Raw genomic sequence first — 16,774 nt, 5'->3', positions numbered from 1 at the left:
TCTGTGTGAAAGTGTTCAACCAAAAAATGTTTATCATTAATTGATAAAAAATATTAAATAACGGATCCATACCGGAAGTAATTATCTCCTCAAATATTGTTTTGGTGTTTCTTATTTTGATTCAGAAGTTTTAGGTTACTGCCAGTGTATCAAATTATCTAAACAATTACTTTATTTTTAACAGCTTCTGACAACTATAGCCAACCATGTTATCACATCCCTGCCGTCTGTCTACCACCAAACGGATGGTGGCTCTGTTATTTGCCACATTATTTGCCTGCAGTAGCATTTTTAGCGTTGAGGCGCAATTCGCCGGTAAACTCATACAAGATCCATGTGTGAACAAGGCATCCTGTCACGATTGCATACAAACACAAAATTGCGCTTGGTGCATGGAACCCGATTTTATAGATTTACCACGTTGTTTCAAAAATAATTTACAAAATTATTGCAAAGAGGAGTACACCTGGAACCCATTTACAGAGCAAAAATTCACAATCAATCGTGAATTAACGCGTGGTGGTAATGCCAGCGCCGCAGCTGGTTACGGTTACGGTTATGGTGGCTCATACGAAGCGAGTTCATCATATAGTAGCTCATCGTCCAGTTCGTCCTATGCCGGCGCTTATGGTAGCGCAGCCGCCGCCGGTGCTTCAGCTTCCAGTGGCGAAATCGTGCAAATCAGTCCACAACGTGTGAGCCTCAAGTTGCGCATAAGTAAGTTTTATTTGAAAGAAACATAGGTATATTTTTGCCTCGGAAGGTGATATTATAATTTATGTATATCCTTCTTTCAGATCAATTGCACTCGTTAAATATGCGCTACTCGCAAGCTATTGACTATCCCGTCGACTTATACTATTTGATGGACTTGTCCAAATCTATGGAGGACGATAAGGACAAACTGTCGGCTTTGGGCGATAAGCTGTCGGAAACTATGCGTAATATTACTTCGAATTTCCGTTTGGGCTTTGGTTCGTTTGTCGACAAGGTGCTAATGCCTTACGTCTCAACTATACCCAAAAAGTGAGTAAGCTAGTTTCAGTTAAAATATAGGTCATTTTTTATAGATACTACTTGTATTAATTAATATAGCTGTATTCCTATTTTTATAAATATCTTAAAATTTATTTTTCTTTTTTATTAAATTTACATACATATATATTTTATGTTATTATAAATTGTTCATCAATTTTTGCATCAACAGTATTGTAAGCGAAATAATCAGAAAATTTTCCTAGCTTAAATATAAATTTCACATGATTAAATATTTCCCGGACATAGAAATAAACTTAATTTTCTTATATTTTAATACACAACTTTATTAGCGCTTTAAAAATAAACTCCTGCGCCAATTCTCGACAACAATGTTATTCATACCCAAAACATTAACCTAACATATTCCTAAAAGATGTTGAGATGCTCTGCTATTTCTTTCATGTCAACACGGCGATTTTCAACCACTGTTTCATTAACTGTTCCGATTTTATCGTCCTTAAGAGTTGGATAAACGAATGGCATGAGGCAAATTTTCGATGACTTCACGCCATTCTCTAAATGTTTCACGTCACATTTTTGTTCGTCAGAAAGTTAGGCTCCCCGAAACTCTTCTGCAACATTTTCAATGATTCCATAGAAACCACAAAGTTTCAAGAAAACTTAAATTATTTTCGGTTTTCAATGTAAAAATCGCCGCAAAAACGTTTGGCATTGTAAATAAACAGCTGTCAAACACACAGTAATTGACATAAGTCAATTCACTTGTGCTTAAAAAAAAATGTTGTACAAATCTAGTTCAAAAATATTTATTGATACAATTTGCGCGCGCAGTTTGACAGACCAGTCCGAGTCAAATTTGATCAGATGGTAACACAAAGTTGCTGTTATATTTTAAAATATTTTTATTTTTGTGTATTTTTAGGGGGGTTTTTACTTTAGTTGCCGGGTAGACACAAATTAGATTTACTATAAGATAATTTCTTATGTATTTTTTACTAGAAATTTTATTTTGACATGTACATTTTTTTAATAAATTACACCTAATTGATAATTTTGCTTACAATTTATCCAATTTTTTATTTCCATTAAAACACTTACTTAGTATAATATAATATAATAACAATATTAATGTATATTTTTTCAATCTTTTCTACCATGATTTTCTTGTTCCCTTTTGTTACTGTTATTTGCCGTTGAAATTTTGTTTGCCGTTCATTGCAAATTGGTTTCGCATTTGAAAATTTTCATTCGATTTATGTACAACCAACAAAAATACACGAAATATGGAAATTATTTAAAACAAACTATTAATAAACAATAAATAAATACACTAATATAAAAAAAAAACAAAAAACAACAACTAACCAATAATTTTGCATAAATTGCAAAAACACTTTCATACTTGCTGCTCTTACCACAACAAACCCAATCGTTATTAATGCGCTGTAACAACAACAACAAACTACAATAAAAAAATGTCAACTACCTCCCACCAAAATCACAATAACAACGCAAATTACCAACTACCAACCACATTTTGCTACAATTACAACAACTCTAATCAAAAAATGAAAACAACAAACCACAGACTCGAAAGGCCCTGCGATGGCTGTGAGGCACCGTACGGTTACCGCAACCATATGCCTCTGAGTACCAATACCTCAACGTTCACTGTAAGAAGAAATGCTTTGGAATTATTTCGTATATTTGCCTCATTCTTTTAGATTTATTTGCTTTACTCTGCTTGCTTATTGCACATCTGCTTGTATATCTTTTTTTATACATATCTCGTGTCTATATCTAAACTCGTTTATGTTTGTGTGAATGTAATTTGTTGTTTAGTCATTTATTTTTGTTTTTGCATAAATTTTATTTTTTTTTTTTTTGTGTTTGCTGTTGACCGAAGTTCATCAGCAATATTAATATGAATGTCTACTTTCTGGTTTTTTTTGGGTATACCTAACCAATTTATGCTGTCATGGTACTAATATTTTAACTATTTCCACTATATACAAGTATAATATTTGTATTTATGCGTTCTGTTTGACACACACTGCCTTGCCATATAGTATATTGCACTGGTTTGGTTTTGTTTCTACTTTGTGCTTTTGATTTTTCAGCTGATTTGCCATGCATGAGAAGTTTATGGTTTATGACAATTTGCTCGCATTAACCGTTTATAATACATATATTTTAATACATATTTACGTAAATAAGTGTTTGTTTTTGGGCACGATCTGTTGTGGCAACAGTTGGTCATCAACGTACATGTGAATTATGAGTGCCAAAATGTCATTGCATATTACAAACTATAAAATTTTTGTTTGCTTTTTATTATCAGCTCGCGCACGTGCTGAATGTTGAAAAATTATTAACTAAAACGAAAATATGCAATATTTTGACACTCAGTGTTCTATTGCACATATTTGTATATTATATATAAATTTTTTTGTTATTATTGTTTTATACATATCTATAGATACATCCCCACACTTGCTGTTTCTTTAGTCACATAGCATTATTTATTCTAAATTATTTACCTTAAGTTTGTAAAAAAGAATTATAACTACATATTGGAGTACTTAAGTTAAATATAGCTAACTAAATTATATTACAAAATATTATTGGCATTAACCAGAAAAAAATCTGTGTAATTATCTCTTTTGTATCTCTTTCTCTATTTCGCTCACATTTGAATGTTTCGTAAAATTATGTATCTCAACTATTTTCAATATGCTCGTGCATACATACGTACAAAAATACCGCTAACGATATGTGATCTAAATTAAAATATATATACATATGCATACATATATATATAGCTTGGAACATCCATGTACGAATTGTACTGCACCATATGGCTATCGTAATGTTATGGCTTTAAACACGGATACATATCGATTTTCTGTAAGTTGTTGTTGTAAGTTTAACAGAAAACTGACTGATGGAGATTCAATTAAAATTATAATAATTAATTCGAAATGCAATAGAATATAAAAAATATTGTATGCTAACTAGACCGACATACAGGGTGTGCCAATAACAGAGTTGCAAATTTTTTAATTAACAATTTTTGGATTAAAAATTAAATATTAAATTTTTAATTTCAACTACAGAAAATTTGTTATATAATATTGAAGATCACGGCTCCGTGCGAAAACGAAGTTCGCAAGCGCGAAAATATAAATTTAAAAACATTTTTGTTTTTATTCTAAAAATATTGAAATTTACAAACAAAACAGAAAAAAATATAAAATTGGCATTAATGTTTTTTTTATTTCTGGTCAATAACAAACAATTAAATGAAGACGTTGATCGTCTTTCAGTATCAATGTATCACCCCTTAAGTGAAAATTTTTATAATTAATTTTATTTTTATTTTTTTTATATTTTTTTATTTTATTTTTTTACGTTTTTTTAATTTTTTTATTTTATTTTTTTATATTTTATTTTTTTTTTTTTATATTTTTTAAATTTTTTTATATTTTTTTTAATGTTTAAAAAACTTTTTTTTTTAATTTTTTTTAATAGTTTTTTTTTTTGATTTTATAAAATCATGAACTCTGTCAGTCAGCATAAAAGTACTTAATTTGCATGCTAGAATTATTTACCTAAGTTATGTTGCCATACTAATTCCTTTGGCGTGGGTGTTTGCTCTAAAATTTGCATGTAAACGGTTTGGCTGGTAGGTGGTGGCATGCGTAACTATAGTTTCTCCTCGCTAAACTAAAAGCTTTCCTGCTATATTTAAATATTTATTCACGTATTTATTAAAAATGGTACACTCTTTGCGAAGAAAGCTATCAGGCATTAATTTTATAAAAAAAAAAATTAAAATTTATAAAAATATTTTTTTTTTGTAAATAGTTAAAAGTCTTAATTAAACTTAAAAGGATTACATATAATGCCAAAATTTTAATAATATTATTTAGTATTTTCTAATAGGTAAACCAGAAACATAATTTACCTAATTTCTATACTAAATTTGATAATTAATAACAAAATCGAATATTTTGAAAGTTTTAAAGATCTCATTATTTCATTTCATACATTTATATTATAGGAAATTCGCAAAGACTGGAAATTAAATCCAATCAGCTTTTCGGTTTTTATCTGTCAGTACCTCTAGGATTTTTTAAAATATTTTATATAATATTATTTTATATCCCAAACAGGGAGGGTATATTAAGTCAAGTCTTTGTATGGAAACCTTAAACAAACGTAGCGGCGTACAGCTGCCATACAAACTGATCGCTCCATATTAAGTTTTAGTATGGAAAACTTTTTTATTTGTCAATCTAGCTGTCAGAAATCTGTCATGGATTAATAAAAAAGGCAACGCTACAATATCTGAGCATATTGCTCATATCGAACCACTATAGTTTATAACTGTCATACAAACTGATCTACCCAAATCAAGTTCTTATATAGAAAACTTTTTAATTTGACAAGATATTGTCACGAAATTCGGCATGGATTGCTGTCTAAGATAACGGTACAATCTCTGAGCATATTGTTCAGATCGAACCACTAAAGCATATATGTACATACATAGCTACCATACAAACTGACCAATCAAAATCAAGATAAAAACCTTTATATACCCTTTTATGCTATAAGGAATACAGAAATGCGAGGTTATATTTTTTTCTTGTTAATGTTACTTATTGCCATATTTGAATCTATAGTAATGGAGTGCATATAACAAACAAATATATTCCATATATTGAATTTGCATTTTACATAAAAATTCCTATTAAAAAACTAATCTATTTCACGTTTTTCGTTTCGAGTCCATCGCAAACAGTGCAATTCTTTGTGCGATTTTTTATCTATATATTTACTTTGCTCGCCATTTGATAAATAAAACCCCTGAAATAGCAAAATGCTTACTGTGACATCATGGTACTGCTTATCTCAACGTTGATAAAGCTGCTAGGGCGTTGAATTGGTATGCGTTTTTGTTTTAACAAATGGGTTGAAGTCAAATACAAATATAGATTTTACTCAATTATATATATTTTTAAAATTCCTAACTGTGCCCTTACCACAATTATTATGTTTGAAGTGATTCTTTAGCTTAGAAGATTAAACAATATAACCTCAAGTATATTTCCATGAAATAACAGTTAGATTTAGGCGCAAAATTCTTCATAACCATAAAATTAAACTTCAAAAGCTTTAAAAAAAAATAATAATTTTTAAAAATTTTGCTTAAAATAATATTTAATTCTTTTCTACCAGTTGCGTGAGAATAATAATAATAATTAATTTCCATAAAAATTACTTTAGAAGCATCTAAATTTTCATATAACGCTAATCAAGAATTTTCACCTCTGTTATGTATAACTACTTGCGCGAGTAGTGGTACATACGTAATACATACAGATATAGTAGCCTGAACATACCTCAATCATGCACCACTTGCCTTACCTAATAGGGGTGTATATTTTAATTCCTTAATTCTTATGAAACTACTAATTTTTTCAACTTGTTTTCTCTAAAGAGTGTACCATCAGCATAAAATAAACCCTATAAAACCAGAGAATGTTAAAAGAAAAAACGTTAGCATTTCTCTGTTAAAATCTTATAACTTAAACTAATTCTCTACTTCTCCTCATCTAACGGACTTGTTTAGTCTGAAGTGAGTCGTGCTGCTGTGTCCGGTAATTTGGATGCACCTGAGGGTGGTTTCGATGCTATTATGCAGGCAATTGTTTGCCGTCAGCAAATCGGTTGGCGTGAAAAAGCGCGTCGTCTGCTCGTCTTCTCAACGGATGCTGGTTTCCATTATGCCGGTGATGGCAAGGTATGATCTCTTCATACTGAGCTTTTTATGTTTCGTTATTCAACAAAAAAATTGTTTTCTTTACGCACAGCTTGGCGGCGTGATTGCACCCAACGATGGCGAATGTCATTTGAGCGGCGAAGGCCTTTACACACACTCTGTCATACAAGATTACCCCAGCATCTCACAGATCAACCACAAGGTCAAGCAGAATTCAATTAACGTAATTTTCGCAGTTACCGCCAATCAGCATTCGGTATATGAGAAGCTAGCGCAGCATATTGAAGGTTCTTCAAGCGCGGTGCTATCGGAGGATTCCTCGAACGTTGTCGATTTGGTGCGCTCTGAATATAGCGTAAGTAAAAAAATATTCGTTTTTTTTCTTAAATTATTTTTATATTTAATACATTTTTTTATATTTTACTATTTTTCTTTTTGTTTCACAGAAAATTTCCTCTGCCATTGAAATGAAGGACAACGCCACAAGCAATATAAAAATCACCTATCACTCAGCTTGTCTAAATGGCGGCCCCGAAATACCCACCGCCAAGTGTGACGGTCTCAAAGTTGGCGATGTGGTTAATTTCACTGCACAGATTTTGGTCACCTCTTGTCCAACGGATCCGCGTGAATGGAATCAAGTCATACAAATCTATCCTGTTGGCATTAATGAGAGTCTGGTTATCGATTTGGAAATGCTTTGCTCCTGTCCATGCGAACGTCCAGGCACCACCGGCTACGAAGCACACTCACCCAAATGCAACAATCACGGCACACTGATGTGTGGCGTCTGCGAGTGTGATGATATGCATTTCGGTCACAATTGTGAGTGTTCAACGAGTGATGTGCATACCGGCAGCGACAAGGATTTGGTGTGTCGTGCGGACAATACCACACAGGTGGATTGTAATAATCGTGGCACTTGTCTGTGTGGCGTGTGCGAATGTGAGAAACGTTCCAATCCCGAGGAAATTATTTCCGGCAAATTCTGTGAATGTGATAACTTCTCGTGTGAACGTCGCAAGAATGTGCTGTGCTCTGGACCTGATCATGGCACATGCGAGTGCAGTCACTGTGTCTGCAAGCCAGGTTGGACGGGTTCGGCATGTGATTGCCGTGAATCGACTGATACCTGCATGCCACCAAATGGCGGCGAACTTTGTTCGGGAAATGGCGAATGTGAATGTGGTGTCTGCAAGTAAGTCTTTCTCGGCATGCAAAGAAAAGATAATAATAATTAACAAAATTTATATGAAATAACGTTCTAAAACAACAACAAATTTCTTGCAGATGCAAATCTACGCCTGAAGGTCGTTATTCCGGCAAAGTGTGTGAGAAGTGCCCCACATGCGCGGGTCGTTGCCTCGAACTGAAACACTGTGTACAATGTCAAATGTACAAGACCGGTGAATTCAAGGATGAAGACAAATGTGCCGCCAATTGCAGCAATACTTTCGTGCCCATTGGCGAGGAGAAAATCGTTATCGATGAGGAGAAAGATGAATTGCTTTGCATATTCTTTGACGAAGATGACTGCAAATATACGTTTAAATATAGCGAAGTGAACGGCAAACTCGAAGTACATGCACAGCAGGAGCGTGAATGTCCACCAAAAGTGTTCATGTTGGGCATTGTCTTGGGCGTTATAGCCGCAATCGTCTTAGTCGGCTTAGCCATATTGCTTTTGTGGAAATTACTGACGACCATACACGATCGCCGCGAGTTTGCACGTTTCGAGAAGGAGCGCATGAACGCCAAGTGGGATACGGTGAGTTGACGGTTGACATACAAATTGTAACTAATACTATAACAGGGTTTAGATATGTGTTAGATTTGCCACGTAGTTTGTAATACCCAGAAGCAAATGTTTATTAACTTAAAAATAACTGTTTATTTGAATTTTACAGGGCGAGAATCCAATCTACAAGCAAGCCACATCTACTTTCAAGAACCCAATGTACGCCGGTCAGTAAGCTTCACCACTGGAGCGTAGCCAATAACGACAAAAGAAATAATGAGTTTGCTTGGGCAATGTTACATTGTTTGGGTTACGAATTTCTCTCTAATTGCCATACAGTAAAGGAAGTTTCTAACAGGAGCTGCGTATTTATATGTGAAAAATGAAACATACATATTTTAAAATAAGACAAAACATAAAGCTAGATGTATATCCTTATGTATGCGAGCAACAGCTATTTGTGACGCTGTGCAAACAAATCAAGCATTGAACTGAAATTTTTATAAGTAAAAAAGCACTTGGCTTAGCGTTTTTAGACAGTCGAAATTTCTAAAAATGCACTTAGTTGTTGTTGTTGTGTGCTAACGTTTGCATAATGAGGATAATTTTCAACCCTATACTGCCATTAATATATACACATATACAAACATATATACACATTTTAAGCAGGAATGGCGATAACTTAACGCGCAGTAATGCATGTGCCTTGGAAATGATATACAATTTAGTTATATACGCATACAAATTAGAAGAAAAAAATTGATTCTTTAGAATTTCACATACAGATATACAGTTGCAAACTTCAGACAGTCAAACAACTATATAGTATCGTAAGAGAGTAGAAGTTTTCGTGGTAGCTCTTCCTAACCTAAAAACAAAAAATAACAAAATTATGAAAATCACATGTAAGCATTGCCTATTTGCGTAAAAAGAGATATACATATTTATATAGCTATAGCGAAAATTCAATTTGTAACTGTTAACGAAGCACAAAACGAATAAGAAAATAGTTTAAAGTTTTTTGTAAACAATTTATACTACAACAAGTGTGCCTACTAAATCTATACATATATATTTTTTACTAAAAGTCAGCTGGTATATTTTTAATGAAAATTTAAGTGTGTAATTTATTATCAAAAACAGCAGAAAACTAGCATACAGACTATACAGAACAAATGTGGGAACTGAGTACTTTTCAGAAGTCAAGTACTTTTTTCAAAGCAGCGTAATTAAATTTATTTTTTGTATTAAAACAATTATATTAACATAGTTTATAAGTATATAATGTAGTTTGTATATTAAATTATACGATGCAATCTGTAAGTAGCTGTTCCGAGTACGCCAAATTGACACATCAAGCGATTATAGTAATGTACGTTGATACATTTTTCGTTATTTAATAATATTTGTAAGACAAAAATAAACCAAAATTGCAATAACTCCAAAAAGCAACAATTTTTTTTTTAGAAAATAACTTGAAAAGTTGAAAAACAGATGAAAACAGAAATTTTTCTTAACTGTAATTAAATTTTTTAAGTTGAATTAATTTTTTTTAACTATAAATAAATTTTTTTAACTGTAATTAAATTTTTTTTAACTGTAATTTATTTTTTTTAATTCCATTTTTTTTTTTTTTGTATTTTTCTACAATTTTCTACCAGCATTTCTGCTCTTTTGAACTCGATTCGTTTTTCTATCAATAATCTAGAAGATTTTGCGCGTTTTACCGTTACTTAAAAGTAATTAATCAATATTTTATTTTTAATTGCTCTTTCTAATTAACATTAAGCTAAAAGAAACAGTTTTATTTGTATTATTTTTATATTTTATTAAAATACCGTTATAATGGCGTATTTATATTCAACTTTCACTATGAATTTTGTACTGATCTTTGCAATTAAAATTAACAATTAATACAATTTAGTTGAGAACAAGCTTAAACATTAATCATAAAGAGTAGTTGGTACGCTATTTGCTATTTAATTGTATTAGAAAAATGTAAGTTTGTCAGTTTTTTGTTTAGTGTGTGTTTTTTTTATTATTTTAATATTAATAAAATCTAATGTTAAGTTAAAAAAGCGAAGTTGTGCATTTTTTAATTTATTTTCAAGTTATACTCGTATATGGTGAGCAGTATGGTTTTGTATGGAAATTTTTTTAATTTGACAAGATATCTTCACGAAACTTAGTATGGATTCTTATCTAAAGTAAAGTTACAATATCTGAAGAAATTGTTCAGATCGGACTACTATAGCTTATAGCTGTCATACAAGCTGTTCGATCAAAATTAAGTTTTTATATGGAAAACTTTTTATTTTGATAAGATATATTCACGAAATTCGGCATGGATTATTATATAAAGCAAAGCTGCAATACCTGAAGAAATTTTGCAGATCGGACCACTACAACATATAGTTGTCGTACAAACTGTAACGGCAAATCAAGTTCTTGTATGGATACTTTTTTATTTGTGAAGCAATTTCCAATTAAAGTCAAAACATTTATGCATTAATTTTTGTAATTTAAGTTTATTCGGTATTTTGATTTTATTACATTTTAAATAAATCCAAGATTACTTCGTTTTCGGTAGTTACTTTAATAAGTTCTTTTAAAACTCCTCAACAAACGTCATCAAGACAGCACGCAAACCTTATACAAAACCTCATCATCCTCATCATTTCACCTGCACTGAGCAACGTAGACTTTCACACACAGCATTTAACGCGCATTAGTTGAGACTGCGACTTACATTTTAACACTGCGATAATCGTAAAGGAAAACCCACAATTTGGGTGTGAATTACACCTAACTTCGCCACAAGTGTCTAATTGAAGATCAAATCAGCATCGGGAGCGCCTTTCTGGTGGCGGAACTTTGGTTTGCTGGGACGCTGGTAGTGATTTTGCGACATATTACGTTGAGATTGCATTAATGACTCCTATTAACAAATAAAAAAGTTATAAATGTATAGTAATATATATTTCAGAACTTTATCGACTTTGGCTTACCTGGTAGTCCTCCTCTTCTATGCGCTCAGTTATGTTTAGCGTTAAACGCTTCACACGTTCCTTCTCCTCGCGTGTTTTCTCCTCCTGCAGCTTCAAATTGATGGCTAACTGCGAATCGGATGGCGCCACGAATTGCTTAAATTGCTGTTTGCCACCTTTGCCGCTGCGCACCATCAGCACAAATGGCACTACACCGCCACCGCTACCAGCAGTGTTGCCAGCAGCATTGGATGCGTTACTTTTAGCTGCTTCTTTCTCGCCACCCGATTGACCGCTCGCGGTAGTAATTTGCTCATAGGATTTCTTGCTCGTTCTAGCCATCATCGGTACTGGTATGTCTTTTGTGTTCGGTTTAACAGTCTCTTTGATGCGCTCTTGATAACTGTCGGCGGCCATCTTCTCAAACATCTGTTCGAATTCCAGATCTTCTTTCGAACGCTCCGCCACTGGTGGTTCGCAATCTTCAAGCATATATTCGTTTTCAGTCCAATCGGTAGTGTTTGCCAACTCATTGGCATTGTTGGCGTCCTCGGTATTGGGATCATCATCGCCACCAGCGTCGTGATTGCGCGTACGTGGTTCACGTTCGGAAGAGGAGTCGTCACTCAGCTGTTAGGGTGATAGAGTTTTGAGGTTATTATTATTATTTTGTTTTTATTTGAAATTAAACTCACTGCGTCATCAAATTCGCTGTCCTCACGTATGGGCTCCAAATTAGTATCAGTCTCAGCTGGCGCCTGCATGCCGGCTTTCAATTGTGGATACAATTCTTCTTTTAATTTCTCAATCGCTTCCTTGGCTTGGTCGAGATTTTTGTAGAGCTTGCAATCAAATAAGATAAAGAAAATTATTTGACATGTTTTCCACTAGTCCAGCACATAAGATACCTTTAATTTTGGCCGCACATTTGCCACACAATCGCGGTACATGTGATCTACTAATATGGGAAATAAGTCCGCCGTATTTTCCACTCTACTAAATACCGGATGAGACTTCTTGTACCAGTAGTAGTGTTGGAAAAACACAAGGAAATAGTCAAGCCTAGAAAGAACGAAACAGATTTTGTAGTGGAAAATAAAATTTCTCGTACACAAAATAATACTTTTTACGACTCATGGAACTGGTAAAGTATTGGCCACACGTATCCAGCAGCATACAGGCTAGTTTTAAACGGAATAAACTATCTGGTGGATCTAATTCTGAATAAACGCCCTCCTCAGTTGACACGCCCAGCGAGATAATCGAATAGAGTGTGTTCAATATATTCGTGGACTCCACCAACTTATAGTTATACAATTCACCCAAATATTTAGCCATCGCTATGCGCCGCTGTGCTAATTTCGGTGAGTGTATTTCGAGACCAGCGCGTATGTCTTCGAAAACATTATCGATGACCATAGTCACAGCGCGCTCTTGATAAGAACTCAAACCCGATACCAGATCGGCAAGACAGCGTATGAGTGGAAAACGTAACAAATATGCCTTGGACATGCACTTTATGGCATAATTGCTTACCTCCGGATCATCCCAATTGATGCGACGCATCATTTTTATGCAACGGTCCACATTCTGTTTGCACAGCTCTTCGAATATTAAATGGCGTATGTACTCGTGTATTACCGGGCGCACGACAGCGTCTTGCTTCACCGTGTCTGGCGGCTTAACGAGGTAGTAAACACTTTCCACTTGCGCGGCGTGACGTGAGTCCAAAGCGGTGGCAGTTTTCAGGCGCATCATTTGATCGAGGAAGACGTTGGTTAACAGACGCGAGTCGCGACAATTGTAGAGATAAATGCCAGCAACCTCAATGAAAGCGCATGCCATTTCGATTTGATGATGTTGGAAGTCACGTAGCAGCATTTTTAAGCAGCTGAGTGCATCGAACTTCTTGCAAAGTCCGAATTTCACCATTTCGCCGAGGAAGCGTACAATTTTGATTTTCGATTCGATGTTGAGTTGATTCTTTTTGCGTATGTGCCATTTGAACTCTTTTCGCAACATTTCCGACAAGTCCACAGCGACGTCTGTGTTACACAGATTGACAATGGCGACGAAACGTGATAGGAATGGCAGCAAATCCAAACGTGTTCTACAAAAATAAATAATTTTAATTTTTTAATAAAAATTAACAACTTTTATGCAAAAAGACTACCTCTGTACTGTAAAAATGGATTTGGTGAGTTTTTTGCGATTATTTTTTGTATTGAAATTCAGCAGGAACTCAATCGCTGCGGAATCGATGAGTTCTTTGTTGACGCAGTTATTCAGATTTGTCAAAAACTGATCGAAATGCTGTTTGCTATTCGGCGCCTGGATAGCACTTAAACGCCCGGCTTCCATTAGCGCATTCGCAATTTTATCTGGTAATGGCGCTGTTGCGGCCGACTCTTCGTTGGCTGGTTCCGCAGCCGCTTCTGCGTCTTTGTCATTCGGTGGATCCGATGCTGTGGAAGGTGGATCATCTATTTCCATTTCCACATCAATATCGGCGTCGAGTGCCTCCTCTGTCATCTCTGTGGGCTCTTCATTCTGTTCCAAATCCACTTTTGGTGCGCTGAAATTAGGTAAGTATTGCCGCAAATCTGGCAAATCGGTGTAAAAGCTTTTCGTTTCATCATCCCCCCAAGGATCGAGTTCCCCCATAGTGGCATCTTCGAGCATATTTTCGATTACAGTGCCTGCGTTGCAGCTTTCTGTCTCTGTGGTTAGCTCTGGCAGCGGTTCGTCAAGTAGGTCAGAGAGCGTTTGTGCCGAAGAGAGTAGTTTATCGAAATTGGCTTGCATTAGCTCACACTTTTCCTTTTTATCGTTGGAAATCTCGCCTAAATCAAAACCGTAAAACTTTTTAGTAAAGAAATAAAGTGTAAATTAGTTTACTGTCCTCACCTTTGGATTCCATAGTGCGGCGTATGGTTTTTGTCATGTTAAGCAATTCCTGTTGCTCAGATATCAAATGTTTGCACAAATTCTTAAAGTAATCCTTTAGTAAGCCCCGTAAATTTTGCTGCCTGTCAGGCGCTAGAAAATCGGACTTTGGAATAGCAGCTCCACCATACTTTTCCGCCAAATTTTGCATTTTGCGTGGCACTAGTCCAGCATACTCCTCACCGCAGTGTCGACAAAACGACAATATAATTGAGAAATTGCTGTGATCCTCCTTGTCTTGCGAAATCACATTGATCAGCACAGATCCAAGAAGTTGTAGACCTTGTTTACTACTAATCACACCCGAGCTTACCAGTTCCGCAAATAAACGTAAGTCGACTCGCAACTTACTTGGATTTGAGATCTTTTCACCTGGCTTTAAAGCCAAAGACTTTTGCCACGCTTCGAGAAATTGTGCGTCAAAGTCAGCATAGGTTTGGTGTAAGCGCGAGCAGAGTGTTACTGCCGCCGGTACGTCAGTCATTTTCATTTTTGCTTCGGAAAGCGCTGCACAGATTTCAGAAATATATTTACTCAAATTAAGTCCGCTCATATCTTTAAGTAGTGTATCCAATTGAGCCGCCGTAAACTGCTTCAGTTTCTTCACAAACGCAGTATTTCGCTTCAAACTGGAATCGAGTTTAGCGAAAAAGGAGTCTCCTGGATGTTCACAGTTAACATTTTCAGCACGGAGTTGCGCTTTCGAGTTAATTTTAGCTTGTAATTCCACTATGAAAGTATTGAGCTCTTCACGTTCACGTTGTTCGGCTTCATTGGCGGCTGCAGTGGCTTCAGCCTGTTCTGCATCCGTTTGTGCGTTTGGTTCTTCTTTCTCGCTTGGCTTAGAGTCGTCACCATTAGTTAAACTTTCCACCACCATTTTGGTAGTTATTTTTATTTGGCAAAATTGACTTTTAAATATTTTTTTAAAAATATCCAAATTTTTCCAATCTATTCACTGTGCAGTTTTTTTGTGTTTTCGTAGCTGAACAGCAGATTTGACATTCGTAGACGCAAACAGCTGGAAACATGGTCGTAGCAAGAATTTTTTCTAAGGGGGTTAATCTCATATTTTATTTTGCACTATAAATTATCGTTGATTTAAAAAAAAAAAGTATAAGCAGATTTTTGTTTATGTGGCAATTTAAACTTTTCAAGCTTTAAAGTTAGAGCAACACGTAATTTTATTAGAGAGATCGTGGTCTAATCAAAATTGTGATCAAAATAGCTGGCACGGAATGGTAGAAAATAAGTTTATTATAAAGGGAGGTCCAGAAAATAGCTTGTAAGGACTCTAAGGACGATCAAGACATAATTAATGGCACGGTAAAGGCAGTTATAAAATGATATAATTAGAATCAAGAAAAGTTTTACAAAGTCTGGAGGCATTAAGCTCGAAGGAGCATGCATCAGCTTCTTTGTAGAATACGGTAGAACGATCTGCCTAATCCACAAAACGGGAGGTCCAACAATCTGCGCCAACTACCTTAGGATAAGCCTCCTCAACATGGCGTACAAGGTTCTATCGAGCGTATTGTGTGAAAGATTAAAGCCCACCGTCAACAAACTGATTAGACCTTATCAGTCTGGCTTTAGGCCTGGAAAATCGACAACTGATCAGATATTCACCATGCATCAAATCTTTAAAAAGTCCCGTGAAAAGAGAATCGACGTGCACGAAAATAAGCTGCCTTTATGTCCCCAGTATCCCCGCGGAGCTAATACGGCTGTACAAACTTGTATAAACTGACGTTGAGCAATATCAAAAGCTTCATCAGGATCGGGAAGGACCTCTTCGAGCCGTTCGATACCAAACAAGGTTTCAGACAACACGACTCCCTTCCAATTGACTTCTTCAATCTACTCTTGGAGAAAAAAACTCGAGTTGCAGATCTGAATAGAGAAGGTACAATATTTTACAAGAGTGCAGAGCTGCTGGCGTATGCCGATGGCATCGATATCATTATTTTGAACCGCGCCGTTAGTTCATATATCATATCATATTATCCTTTTCCTTGTTTTCAGGACAAATTAACATAATCTTCTTCGGGGTAAGGCAATGTGTTATCAAAAAAGAGGGGGTCTCTCATCCGAGGCTGGTTGTTACTATTCGCTGGGGTTGTTTTTTTACGTGGCGGGTCCCAAACCCAGCGCACAACCCTATCTAGGGGATATTTCGCCTTCAAACGGATGTTCTTAGGCTACCCAGAGGATACTTGGTCAAAGACCGGAAGTCGTGAGCTGCTTGAGTCATATGTAAAAGAATCGTTTCTGGCCACTCCCAAGTGAATGGCGATCAGAGAACTTTCCTCACTT

The 16,774-nt window shown here is 35.1% G+C and overlaps 2 protein-coding genes across 3 annotated transcripts in view; one reads left to right on the top strand and one right to left on the bottom strand.

Moving 5' to 3' along the window:
• The window catches only part of LOC105228808 (integrin beta-PS), a 13,685-nt gene extending 3,077 nt beyond the window's left edge, over positions 1 to 10,608 (top strand). The window contains exons 2-9 of one of the 2 annotated variants that reach the window (XM_049456606.1): positions 185 to 717; positions 798 to 1,026; positions 3,822 to 3,906; positions 6,638 to 6,808; positions 6,879 to 7,142; positions 7,234 to 7,985; positions 8,078 to 8,555; positions 8,695 to 10,608. In XM_049456606.1, coding sequence (XP_049312563.1) covers positions 207 to 717; positions 798 to 1,026; positions 3,822 to 3,906; positions 6,638 to 6,808; positions 6,879 to 7,142; positions 7,234 to 7,985; positions 8,078 to 8,555; positions 8,695 to 8,760 — 2,556 coding nt within the window. In that variant the 5' untranslated portion in view covers positions 185 to 206 and the 3' untranslated portion in view covers positions 8,761 to 10,608. Of the gene's footprint in view, positions 1 to 184; positions 718 to 797; positions 1,027 to 2,587; positions 2,673 to 3,821; positions 3,907 to 6,637; positions 6,809 to 6,878; positions 7,143 to 7,233; positions 7,986 to 8,077; positions 8,556 to 8,694 lie in introns of both variants that reach the window. The other variant, XM_049456605.1, reaches the window with a different exon arrangement.
• A 425-nt stretch (positions 10,609 to 11,033) lies between these two features.
• On the bottom strand, positions 11,034 to 15,463 carry LOC105228823 (regulator of nonsense transcripts 2). The gene is made up of 7 exons (XM_019991557.3): positions 14,420 to 15,463; positions 13,686 to 14,355; positions 12,636 to 13,622; positions 12,421 to 12,574; positions 12,208 to 12,354; positions 11,534 to 12,142; positions 11,034 to 11,463 (listed from the first exon to the last, which is right to left on the bottom strand). The coding sequence occupies exons 1-7, from the start codon at positions 15,336 to 15,338 to the stop codon at positions 11,350 to 11,352; spliced, it is 3,600 nt and encodes a 1,199-aa protein (XP_019847116.2). The 5' UTR covers positions 15,339 to 15,463; the 3' UTR covers positions 11,034 to 11,349.
• Positions 15,464 to 16,774: the final 1,311 nt, after the last annotated feature.

The sequence above is a fragment of the Bactrocera dorsalis genome, chromosome 4 (assembly GCF_023373825.1).
Source record: "Bactrocera dorsalis isolate Fly_Bdor chromosome 4, ASM2337382v1, whole genome shotgun sequence".
Taxonomy (NCBI): domain Eukaryota; kingdom Metazoa; phylum Arthropoda; class Insecta; order Diptera; family Tephritidae; genus Bactrocera; species Bactrocera dorsalis.
Note: the sequence above shows the minus strand (reverse complement) of the source record. Positions and strands in the feature narration are given on the sequence as shown.

What these genes read in the sequence shown, in the direction of transcription:
- LOC105228823 (XM_019991557.3), bottom strand. Translation starts at nt 15,338, where the DNA reads ATGGTGGTGGAAAGTTTAACTAATGGTGACGACTCTAAGCCAAGCGAG. An exon ending in TCCATTTTTACAGTACAGAG is followed by an intron (nt 13,623 to 13,685) that starts GTAGTCTTTTTG and finishes TTATTTTTGTAG; the next exon opens with AACACGTTTGGATTTGCTGC. An exon ending in ATGTGCGGCCAAAATTAAAG is followed by an intron (nt 12,355 to 12,420) that starts GTATCTTATGTG and finishes TTTGATTGCAAG; the next exon opens with CTCTACAAAAATCTCGACCA.